Source organism: Haliotis rubra, unplaced genomic scaffold (assembly GCF_003918875.1).
Source record: "Haliotis rubra isolate DU_JTF1 unplaced genomic scaffold, ASM391887v1 Scf877, whole genome shotgun sequence".
NCBI classification, from domain to species: domain Eukaryota; kingdom Metazoa; phylum Mollusca; class Gastropoda; order Lepetellida; family Haliotidae; genus Haliotis; species Haliotis rubra.
Genome location: NW_025767609.1, coordinates 194,541 through 207,955, shown reverse-complemented (window position 1 = coordinate 207,955; position 13,415 = coordinate 194,541). Strand labels below are relative to the sequence as shown.

The window sequence follows — 13,415 nt, the reverse complement described above, 5'->3', positions numbered from 1 at the left end:
TTTCGCTCATATGACGACATGCATGTGTGTGTATGTGTATGTGCGGCTGCTTGTACTAGCCCAGACTGAAGCTGGTTTATATATAGTGCTAGCCCACTGAGATATACCATGCTGGGGTGAAGCATGAATACCCCACTCAGACACATTATACTGACTCCGAGCCGACCAGTCCTTGTTGGACCCATTAATGCCGAGCAAGTACCATGTGACGTGTGACGCGGTCGGGGATCAAACCCGTAACCTTCTGCACTCTTTTGCATTTATGGGGGTTTAGGAGTATTTACAGTATGCAAACCAGTTTAGACTTCTTTATTCCTGAAATGTCAAATAGTTCTATTCTTACTAAAAACATGTCAGAAGTTGTAGTCGTACTCATTCTGTTATCAGTCATTCAGAAAACAATATTCAGCTTTTGAATGTGACCTAGTATCCTGTTTGTACATGAAAACATAAATGCAGAAACATTTGCACGATTGAGCAGTCAAATGCCCCAAAACACTGGTAGTTAATTAATTGCCAGATGAAATAATGGACCATAACAGTATCCTGATCTTGCAGAAACTCATGTCAGTTTACTGTAACACGTGGCTTATTAATGCTGGTACAATCAGTATTGAGTGATGCTATTCATCAAAGGGAGGTAACTACAGTCAGCTTCCTCCAAATATGGACAAAAGATCAATGTCTGCAAATGGAAGTTAGCTATGTATGCCTTGAACTAAAAATTGCCTTTAATATTTTTCATGTTAATAGAGGTATATATGTAAAATCTAGTTTGTAAAGTTATTCTTATAAATAAATGTGAAAACAATAATAACTTCACAGACAGCTTATGAAATAATAACACACAATTATATGTAGACAACAGTAGGAAATCGGTGACATTGTTCCATGCAATAATGTGACACAAACCCCATTATCTTTCATTATCAATCAGTTCATGGTAGTCTGCTTGGCCTATTTTTGTAATTGGTGGAAACATAATTACAAAGAATTGCTTTGTTAGCTGACCGGTGCCCCACACAGGCCTACCAAAGAACTTATCCTCTGTGCAGAAAAACGCAGAAAAGCTCACATTAATCGTGTAAATAGCAACATAAACATATTACCTCGCAACTGAAACAGTATAAACAGCAACGAAAGATTATGAAACTGCAACATTTTTGCAACAACGAACTTTGTCCTCTGCCATGCATGTGCATTACGATCTGCACTTCTTTCAAATTTCCTAGCAACCTTGAATCGCCTTGCTTAGAAAATGTATTGAATATGTCGAAATAATTTCTGTCAATCATTTCATACGAATGCATAGTAAACTTAACAAGTGTGCACACAAGTATGATGATGATAAACGCCAAATAACACAACAGAAATACTCTGAAAAGGGAATGTAACTTGTGTCCAAGCTGGAAGATGTCAACATGCGGTGGGGACTTCCTCTTCCATGTGTACATGCTCAAAAAGTTGCAGCTCCTCGGTTATTATATCCCGTATCATCGATGTAAAGTTGCCATTTTTACTGTTTCAGTAGCGAGGTATTATGTTCACGTTGCTATTTGCACGATTTGTGTGGGTTTTTCTGCGTGTAACTGCTCAGTGGGAAAGTTTTCTTTGGTAGGCCTGACACAGTGCCTTGCAAAATGAAATCCAAGAAAGGGAACACGTTCAGCATACCATGGAGATTGGCTGTGAATTCATATTTGTTTCAATGGTGGTTCCCACAGCTCTGTCAAGAAGACATATGGGAGTATTGACATGTTAGGATCGTTCAGCAAAAACAGTTTGCATTTGATGTCGGTAAAATCAAAATGTCAACGTCAGTGAATAACCTTGAGTTTAAGCAGGAATGTAATCCATTGTAGGTACATATATTGAGATAAAAAGAATATCTGATAAGATCTCTGAAAATTATTGATAACTAAGATTTGATTATATGCTTGCAGTTATTTGTCATGTACTATAATTTCATATGATAATATACAAGTTTGGATTTTTCTTTTTTGCGCAGGGCACCCTGTTAAAACATTTAGAAGAGCACTGTATTCAGAGTGACATGACACGAGATGACATCATGCTCTACTACACAACAGTAAGTACCCCATGAAGAGTGCTGTATTCAGAGAGACATGACACGAGATGACATCATGCTCTACTACACAACAGTAAGTACCCCATGAAGAGTGCTGTATTCAGAGTGACATGACGAGATCTGATGACATCATGCTCTACTACACAACAGTAAGTACCCCATGAAGAGCACTGTATTCAGAGTGACATGACACGAGATGACATCATGCTCTACTACACAACAGTAAGTACCCCATGAAGAGTGCTGTATTCAGAGTGACATGACACGAGATGACATCATGCTCTACTACACAACAGTAAGTACCCCATGAAGAGCACTGTATTCAGAGAGACATGACACGAGATGACATCATGCTCTACTACACAACAGTAAGTACCCCATGAAGAGTGCTGTATTCAGAGTGACATGACACGAGATGACATCATGCTCTACTACACAACAGTAAGTTCCCCATGAAGAGCACTGTATTCAGAGTGACATGACACGAGATGACATCATGCTCTACTACACAAACAGTAAGTACCCCATGAAGAGTGCTGTATTCAGAGTGACATGACATTTAGATGACATCATGCTCTACTACACAACAGTAAGTACCCCATGAAGAGTGCTGTATTCAGAGTGACATGACACGAGATGACATCATGCTCTACTACACAACAGTAAGTACCCCATGAAGAGCACTGTATTCAGAGTGACATGACCGCGAGATGACATCATGCTCTACCACACAACAGTGACATTCGAGATGACACGTGATGACATCATGCTCTACTACACAACAGTAAGTACCCCATGAAGAGTGCTGTATTCAGAGTGACATGACACGCAGATGACATCATGCTCTTACTACACAACAGTAAGTACCCATGAAGAGTGCTGTATTCAGAGAGACATGACACGCAGATGACATCATGCTCTACTACACAACAGTAAGTACCCCATGAAGAGTTGTATTCAGAGAGACATGACACGAGATGACATCATGCTCTACTACACAACAGTAAGTACCCCATGAAGAGTTGTATTCAGAGTGACATGACACGAGATGACATCATGCTCTACTACACACAGTAAGTACCCCCCATGAAGAGTGCTGTATTCAGAGTGACATGACATCGAGATGACATCATGCTCTACTACACAACAGTAAGTACCCCATGAAGAGTGCTGTATTCAGAGTGACATGACATCGATGACATCATGCTCTACTACACAACAGTAAGTACCCCATGAAGAGTGCTGTATTCAGAGTGACATGACACGAGATGACATCATGCTCTACTACACAACAGTAAGTACCCCATGAAGAGTGCTGTATTCAGAGTGACATGACACGAGATGACATCATGCTCTACTACACAACAGTAAGTTCCCCATGAAGAGTGCTGTATTCAGAGTGACATGACACGTGATGACATCATGCTCTACTACACAACAGTAAGTTCCCCATGAAGAGTGCTGTATTCAGAGTGACATGACACGAGATGACATCATGCTCTACTACACAACAGTAAGTTCCCCATGAAGAGTGCTGTATTCAGAGTGACATGACACGTGATGACATCATGCTCTACTACACAACAGTAAGTTCCCCATGAAGAGTGCTGTATTCAGAGTGACATGACACGAGATGACATCATGCTCTACTACACAACAGTAAGTACCCCATGAAGAGTGCTATAATGGAGAGGATTGAATTTCAGGCATGTCGATTGCTGCTTAAAACAACATTCTTTCATTGTGGAATGACTTTATAAGTTATCACATCGTGTCGAGGTAAATACAGGATTTTATCAGTCCTGAGTAAGGTTGTATTCCCCGAAACACATTTATCTAGCTGAATGTTTTTACTAAATCAAAAGAAAACAATACGCATCAAATCGACTTGTTTTTATTTATGTGAGATGCCACATTGACAACAGCTGATCGATTGACCTCAATGCAGCTCATGTTACTGAAGGCTTGGCAATGCACACTTTTCTCACTTCGTGTGGTCACTGAGGCGTGGCGGGATAATATGACTTTTGTACTCCCTGCTCGTGAATCTTGACGGGTGTACATGGTGTTTTATCAGAGTCACGTGAACCAATCAAAACTCGACATTCTTACATGATGCTGGATAACAGTATTTGTCACATGCCTGTGTAGGGCTCAGTAGTTTGGGAAGACCCCAGTATGACTGCACTGAGTATGTGACTGTATCTCAATTATACACATTCAGTATTATCGCTGTTTACTCTGTGGCCATCTCATGCGGACACTGCTGTAGAACTGCACTAACCAGCTGTGTCTGTGATATTGTGATTCTCTTTCATGGACACAAGGGCTGGTTATTTCTCACAAGTTGCCGATCGATAATCGGAGCAGAGTAATTGATCAATAATTGATAAATAGCCAATTGTAATCATAAACCTCTACCACAAAACTCATGTGGGCAATAATGCACACAATCCTAACATAATACTACAATCATGAGCATACTTCCTGTTGACTCGCGCTCAAGTATGATGTTTACATTGCAGTTTTACGAGTCATAACAAGTGATGCCGTTTCCTGTCTTGATTTAACAAACATAACAATAAGAAACATACGAAAGTTAAATTTGTTGTTTCAAATCTGATGCATATCGATTAGTCCATCGATAATCACTGATGCAAGCGAGATCAATCAATTGACCAATTATTCGATCAATCACTCCAGCACTAATGGTCACTGCCTCAGTACTGAAGATGTACTAATACTGTGATTGTCTGCAGGCTGGCTGGATGATGTGGAACTGGTTGGTCTCTGTCCTGGCCGTCGGGGCAGCCATTGTTCTGTATGACGGCTCACCACTGGTGCCCCACCCCAACGTCCTGTGGGACCTGGTGGATCAGATAGGTATCACTGTCCTGGGAACTGGAGCTAAGTGGTTGTCTGTGCTGGAGGAGAAGGATGTCAAACCAGGTAACAATTTCACCATTGAAAGGAGATCTCCCTGAAAAACATGATGCTTATGTTAAGTTAAAATGTGAAAAATCAAGCACCCTTGTGAAATATTAAGAGTATTTGGTTTGTATTTTGGGTAGGTGCTTTCGCTCAGATTGGTAATTCATGTCTTCTGGGATCAGGGTTTACATTGCATACCAGAAAACTAGGTCGTTCGTCAACGATGCTTATCGGCTACGCACGATTAAGCAAAATGGCCGTCAAACGACCAACTCCTAAACTCAATTTCAATGCGTACGACGTGGGCATGCTGGTCTTTGATTTGGAACTAGCAATGGCCACCAAGGATATGCTCATCAAGCAAGGGGTTATTCCGGAAAACTTATTGAAGTAAAGGGCTGTTATATGATATATAATGGCCACATAAAGAAACTGTGCATTGTCAAAATATTATCCCAGTTGATAAGTACGATAACAATGTCAAAGGTACATATAAACTTTAATGGGGGGATCATGAGACCATAACAAGTAAGGAGAATTTCAATTGAAAAGTCAATCACGAGTCCACAAGCGGGACAGGGGTCAAACGACCATGTCACAAGCTCAATAACAGGTATGTCCACCATCGGCATTGAGAACAGCAGTGCATCGACGACGCATAGAGCCTATCAAACGTGCAAGGAAGACTTGTGGGATGTCACGCCAGATTCTCTCAAGTTCTGTTGCAAGGTCAAGGACGTTATCTGGAGGATGAGGAAGACAGCGTAGACGTTGATCCATCTCGTCCCAAACATGCTCTATCAGGGAGAGATCCGGTGAATTTGCAGGCAAAGGCAGTAAGTCAACGTTATGGTGTTGCAAGAAATCCATAGCAACCCTTGCCATATGAGGGCGGGTATTGTCCTGTTGGAAGGTTAACCCAGGGCCATGACGTTGCAGAAAAGGAATTGCCACAGGTAGAATCTGATCCCAGTAGTCCACACCAGTTAAGTTGCCCTGAACAATCACCAAAGGAGTTCTTTGGCGTGCTGTTATTCCACCCCAAATCATCACGGAACCACCACCAAAGCGATTCCTCTCCAAGACACAGGCCTGTGCATAACGTTCTCCTGCGCGTCTATAGGCATGTTGAGGTCCATCACTATAGGAAATGTTAAACCTGGACTCATCTGTAAAAACAACATTTCTCCACCAAAACAAGGGTCTGCGGACATGATTTCGTCACTACATTTGGCGAGCTTGTCGATGACATTGTGTCAGGATAGACCATATGGCGGGACGTCGTGGTCTGATCCCGTGATGACGTAAACGTTGTCGAACGGTGTTGGGGTGGATACGGCGAAGTCCTGGGATGGTTCAGGCAGTCATCACTGCAGTCTGAAACCTGTGGCGAAGATGGGTCACCCTTATCCATCTGTCCTGTCTTGGCGTTGTTACACGTGGACGTCCAGAACGTGGCCGGTCGATGACGTCATTTGTGTTCTGGTAGCGTCTCACCAGTGCAGAAATGGTGTTCCGGTGGCAGTGGAAATGTGCAGCCACTTGTCGTTGAGATATTCCCCCACAGACCATCCCAATGGCCTCATGACGTTGTGCAGACGTGAGCCTTGGCATGCAATGCGTTTCAATAGCCATTTTGAGCTTTCCAAAGTGACAGTATTGTGTGGCATTCATTTGCTCTGTTTCTCTTTCCCAGAGTGCATGTGCAACAATGTATTGCACGTCTCAAGGACGAACCCACTGATGTCACGGAACGTGGCACGTGCAAGCATGTTGGATACATGTCACTAATCTCTGAGTTTAAATCCTTATGTCTCTACACAGGTTTGATAAATTTAGATTTTAAATTTTTGTATGCACAGTTTCTTTATGTGCCTAGTATTTAATAATGGCAACGGTTGCTTTGATGGTCGGTGGGGCTATAGTCAGTGCGCTGGCCGTTTCAGGTAGTAATTACCTTTTTTGTACACCATGGCATGATGTCACTATGGTAATCAGCCTCCACAATTCATGCTTGTCCACCACCCCAAGACTGCTATATTGTGTTGAAGACAGGTAAATTTCCAACTATGGTCTACATAGACAAGAAGTATTTGAGGACTATGATTCTAAACTCTGTTCTCAGTGCTTCAGTTTTGCTACAAATTGGAGCTGAATAAAACTGACCGAAATGTTTTTTGTCTTTTGCATACATGACTACTTATAAGAGGACTAGTCTTAAAGTTTCAACGCGTCATATGGGTATGCTTTTGGAGAGAAACAAGTATCTGATACTGGCATCATGTTTGTTTGTATACTCCTCAGCGAGCTGAGAGTACATTATCAACAGAACAATGGTTGATCTCATATTTTCTATTAGTTTGTTTGTGGCTAATATGAATGTACAATGAAATTTATTCACACACTTACTTCATTTTCCCTAACAATGGAGATGAAATAGCCTACTGGATAAAGTGCTCACTCATCACGGCAAAGGGCCGGGTTCAATTCCCTATCTCGGTACAATGTGTCATGCCCATTTCTGGTGTTCAGTGCCATGATAGCTAAAACCTGAGTAAAGCCATATGTAAATAATCATGCCTTAGTTGATTGTCAATTGTCTTTTTCTAACCAGGTGAGACGCACAAGCTGACGACATTGAAGATGATCCTGTCGACAGGCTCCCCGCTCAAGCCCCAGTCCTATGATTATGTATACAGGGACATCAAAAGTGACTTGCTCCTGGGCTCCATCACAGGTGAGGTCTTCTAGTCGGTGGGGGAGGGGCCATGGGTTGTCCAGCTATCAAGTGTTGCAATAGCTTATGTAGAGTTGTGTCCCCTTGGTAAATATTCCAACCATGGTCGTGGGATAAGACGCCGAGGGGATTGTGTGTTAGAATTGGTCCGCAGCAGTTCCTGTTGATGTGGATTGGTGACTGATGCTGTGTAATGCTGTGAGTTGGTCATGATGGTTCGGGCAATATTGTTTACAGTCAGCCTTCACATAGCTAGAATATAACACAGTTCAGCATTTAGAAACAAAGAAAAACATTAGTTGAATGAAGTATTCTTCTTGTTAGGCACACTTAATTCAAACAGCCACATCTAAACATATTTGTGAGTGATTGTGGCACATGTAAACATAATCATGCGTACCCTGTAACGTTGTGTTTTGTGTGTTCTGAATCAAAGCCGTTTCCTCATTACCCACAGTGATTTGCTGTCCAGAGTTGGGTCCCTTGACTTTATGAGGATCTTCTGACCATGGTTTGAATACCCCGCTAATATGATCATGATCCATGTTTAGTTGTCCAAGGACCACATTTCACTCTACAGAGTTTCACTTTGATGTAATAATGTTCCAGACATTCATCTTGACATGCTCAAAGGTCAATTCCTGGCAACAAGTATGCAGCAATTGACAGTTATTATTCAAGTTCAATAAGATATTTACTTACTTATCAAAATTTGCTTAAAGATTCAGGTTTGATTCCCACATGGGTACACTGTGTGCAACCCATTTCTGGTGTCCCCACCATGATATTGCTGGAATATTGCTAAAAGCGGCATAAAACTAAACTCACTCACTCTAAGAAATACTGAGTCTATGTCTAATCCTATATATACTGTAAGCCATTAAAACGCAATTGGTATTTGTTGTCCTGAAACTTACAAAAAGTTCTATTGAAGATTTTTTCCTGCGATACAGAGGGATGTAGGGATAAAAGGCTGTTATTCTGGCCCATTTCGAGTTCGAGTCCCGGAGCATTCCTCTCACATGAACTTTGATACTTAAAACTGAACCTTTGACATTTCTCGTAAACACAACCACATTCATGAAACACGTTGTTCACATGCATTACCTGCACCCAGGCCCTGTAAAAGCACTAGGAATTGTGGAACTCAATCACTTTGAGACAATGCCACACTTGACACAAGACGAAAGGAATCAGGTTATCGGTATGGTCAGCCAAGGTGCTTCAGATGTGATGATTGCCAGGCACTTTAATGTGCATCCATCCACTGTAAGTAGACTCAGACAACGTTTTCGGGCTACCGGAAGTGTTGCTGATCGTCCGCGACCTGGTGCACCACCTGTGATAACAGTTCAACAAAAACGCAATATCCGAGTATCACACTTGCGAAATCGGTTCCAAACAGCTGATGATTAGGCAAGGAGGACAACTGGGACAAGTCAACGTCATTTCAGCGCCCAAAGGGTGCAAAGGACGCCTTGCTGCCTTCAACATCCGGTGTCGTCACCCGTACCGTGGTCCAACCTTATTGCATCGCCACAGACTTGCCAGACAGCGATGGGCAGCAAATGGGGCCAGTCTTGGCAACAGGACATGGCCAGATGTCATTTTTCAGATGAATCAGGTTTAACTTATCCTTTGCAGATGGACGTCAACAGATTTATCGACGTAAAGGAGAAAAGACTTGCGCCAAACTGTGTCCTTGAACATGATCGTTTTGAGGGGTGGTGTCATGATCAGACCACAGACCATCAGAGGCTGCAGACCATCCAACAGCTTTCAATGCCCCAAAGACTGCGAACATGTCTTGTAGCGCACGGTGGACACACACGATATTGACTGCAAGTGACCCCTCCTTTGTTTGATGTCGTTGTTGCGTCACTGATGTTGTTGTTGACTGGACATTTTCAGATGAAATTATTCACAGATGTTCACTTAAAACATATCTGCCAGTTAGGTTTATATATGTTGAAATTAGTGTGAGTAAAGAAAGTATGAATGTCAAATTACGTTTTAATGGCTTACGGTATATATGTTTTATGTTTGCAGTAATTTGAGTTGGATATTTTACAGTTTGGTGACTGTTGAATTGTGTATATTGCAGTGACGGCACCCTGAATCCAAACGGTGTAAGATTCGGCAGTGCAGAAATATACAACATAGGTAAGCCTTGTCACCTTTGAAATTCTTCTGTTTCTGTTCAGTACTTGAGGTTGCACCATGGGGTTTTCATTTGCAAAGAGATTGATTATTTGCAGGCAGTGTTATTCATTAACTGGAGTATTGCTGACTGCATCGACCAGTCAAGTTTGTTTGTTGGAGCTTGTGGGTAGCAGGTGGTCACAATGTCTGATTATGTAGTGTCATGTCCAGTGTTTGAAAACAGTACATATGCCTTTGGTTTCTGGAAGAAACTTCAGTTGACTGTCAGGATGTGTTTAGAGGTGGCTGATGTTTTGCCAAATGATGATTTCTGATAAATATTCTTACATCATATGATAGTGCCATGCCTAGAGGGGAGCTTTCAGACTCATTACATGAAAAAAAGACAATAAGTAACTAGCTGTGGAATATAATGTGCAAGTTGCAAAGTTTGATCAACTACACCTTATTGTCACAATAAGTCTCCACCTTAAATCTATTACATAAGGGCCCATGCAAATTTGAAACTATGTGCCCACCATTTTATAAAGCATTCTGAATTTAAAGAAATTCATTTGTAATTTAATTAATTAAAGGTCTAGATTTCATTCAAGTTTGACTGAAGTAACAAGAGACAGAAGAGTTTAGCTAGGGCCTAAAGTCTAAAGTCTAAATAATGATGTTTTCTTCTTCCAGTGGAAGCCTTCAAGGAGATTCAGGACAGTGTGTGTCGCCCAGCGTAGCGCAGACAGGATGGAAGAGAGAGTTGTCCTCTTCCTCAAGATGGCGCCGGGGAGCGAGTTCAGCAAGGAGGTTATTGGCAACATCAACTCCTCCATCAGGATGTATCTGTCTGCCAGACATGCGTGCCTTCTATTATTCTGCCGATTGATGATATTCCTGTGAGTGAAGATTGTTTAAAGACATTCCTGAGAACCATTTGTATTTATTTTGACTCATACACCTCATGACAGAATGATTTCCCAGAGTTTCTTGTATATATCCTTTGGTATTCCAGGGCCGAAGGGTTTTCCAGTAATCTTTGCTTGTCATGAGAGAGAATACCATAATAATAAAACTCGATTGTTTGTATGGCCATGACAGCATTTCTTCATAATATAGCTGGAGTAAGCCTCCGAATCCAGTGCTCTCTTACTCACCACCCAACCTCAAACAAAAGATGCGGACCCAGTTTGCTCACCATATATATATATAGCCACATAAAGAAACTGTGCATTGTCAAATTATTATCCCAGTTGATAAGTAGGATAACAATGTCAAAGGTACATATAAACTTTAATGGAGGGATCATGAGACCATAATAAGTCAGGGAGAATTTCAATTGAAAAGTCAATCACAATGACGTCACGAGTCCACAAGCGGGACAGGGGTCAAACGACCATGTCACAAGCTCAATAACGTATGTCCACCATCGGCATTGAGAACAGCAGTACATCGACGACGCATAGAGCCTATCAAACGTGCAAGGCACGCCAGATTCTCTCAAGTTCTGTTGCAAGGTCAAGGACGGTATTTGGCGGATGAGGAAAACGGTGTAGACGTCGATCCATTCCGTCCCAAACATGCTCTATCGAGGGAGCGATCGGGTGAATTTGCAGGGCAAAGCAGTAAGTCAACGTTGTGGTGTTGCAAGAAATCCATAGCAAAGCAACCCTCTTGCCGTATGAGGGTGGGCATTGTCCTGTTGGAATGTTAACCCAGGGCCATGACGTTGCAGAAAAGGAATTGCCACAGGTCAAAGAATCTGATCCCTATAGCCCACACCAGTTAAAGTTGCCCTGAACAATCACCAAAGGAGTTCTTTGGCGTGCTGTTATTCCACCCCAAATCATCACGGAACCACCATCAAAAGCGATTCCTCTCCAAGACACAGGCCTGTGCATAACGTTCTCCCACGCGTCTATAGGCACGTTGACGTCCATCACTATGGGAAATGTTAAACCTGGACTCATCTGTAAAAACAACATTTCTCCACCAAAACAAGTGTCTGCGGACATGATTTCGGCACCACATTAGGCGAGCTTGTCGGATGACGTTGTAACAGGATAGGCCGTACAACAGTTGTCGAACTGTGTTGGGGTGGTTCGGGCAGTCATCACTGCAGTCTGAAAACTGTGGCGAAGATGGGTCACGCCTTATCCATATGTCCTGTCTTGGCGTTTGTTACGTGCACGTCTAGAATGTGGCCAGCGATCGATGACGTCATTTGTGTTCTGGTAGCGTCTCACCAGTGCAGAAATGGTGTTCCGGTGGCAGTGGAAATGTGCAGCCACTTGTCGTTGAGACATTCCCCCACGGACCATCCCAATGGCCTCATGACGTTGTGCAGACGTGAGCCTTGGCATGCTATGCGTTTCAATAGCCGTTTAATTTTTTTAACGATTGCAAGGGCAGGGGTTGAGCTTTCCAAAGTGACGGTTTATATATATGTATATATGGGTACTTGTTGTCCAAGATTTTTAATGTCCAAGGTGACAGTGATTTTTCTAAACTATTTTTAGAAACAGAACATAACTTTCTTCTCTTCTAGGGCAATTGGGTAGCCTAGTGGTTAAAGCGTTCGTTTGTCACGCTGAAGGCCAAGGTTTGATTCCTCACATTGTCTGACGCCCATTTCTGGTGTCCCCCACTGGCGATATTGCTGGAATATTGCTAACAGCATCGTAAAACCATACTCACCCCCTTTCTTCTAACCTATATGCATACTTTTACAATGTGGTGTTCACGTTTCTCTGTGTCACTTCAGTACACCATCTCTGGTAAGAAGGTTGAGGATAGCCGTAAAACGTGCCATCTCCGGTCTGGACGTCCCCCCAACATGGTGCCCTCGCCAACCCAAGCTCCATCGACCTCTTACTACAGCATTCCAGAGCTGCTGAACTTCTAGAAGTTTCATTAATATGAATTCAACAGTTGTCAATTGTCTGACACTTAATCTTTAGGGTCTTATTTGTTTAACATCTTTTAACCAAAGATTTACGTCTCGACATTTCTGTGGGATGCCAAAATAGTATCAACAAATTCATTGTAACACATGCCCAAATACCACAAGACATTTGGAAGACAAGTCCAGTGTGCAAGCCAACTTCCTGCCCATGTCATGTTAAGCCCTGTAGTTAGATTGTGTGTTTTCACTGGAAAAAGTTTAGAAACTTGGCTGTCAAATATATAGAATTATTTGGTCAAATTGATTGGAAACTTCAACAGGCATTGCTTGGGTGATATTAGCAGCCACGTTTCTCAGGAACATTGTTGATTTTATAAAACATTTCTACTTTAAACTTATCCTATCTCACGGTATGTACCTCTTTTTCTTCTACGACCATGTGTGGGAAACGTGCTGTAGGCTAAATTGAATAAAAGTTATCTGGCCTCTGACCCCCCCCCCGACCTCTGCCCCCACTCCGATAGCAGTACCCGTCAATCATCTCAATAAGCGTGAGCTCAGATGATCACGTTACGGTCTGTGCCTGTCATTCTCGTCTTGGAGCTTCT

General features: G+C 42.3%; 1 protein-coding gene across 1 annotated transcript in view; it reads left to right on the top strand.

Annotated features, from left to right (window-relative positions):
- Positions 1 to 12,807, top strand: part of LOC124263282 (acetoacetyl-CoA synthetase-like) — a 36,580-nt gene extending 23,773 nt beyond the window's left edge. The window contains 8 exon segments of the mRNA XM_046697871.1: positions 2,009 to 2,089; positions 4,849 to 5,038; positions 7,635 to 7,770; positions 9,862 to 9,920; positions 10,596 to 10,620; positions 10,622 to 10,763; positions 10,766 to 10,801; positions 12,667 to 12,807. Coding sequence (XP_046553827.1) covers positions 2,009 to 2,089; positions 4,849 to 5,038; positions 7,635 to 7,770; positions 9,862 to 9,920; positions 10,596 to 10,620; positions 10,622 to 10,763; positions 10,766 to 10,801; positions 12,667 to 12,807 — 810 coding nt within the window.
- Positions 12,808 to 13,415: the final 608 nt, after the last annotated feature.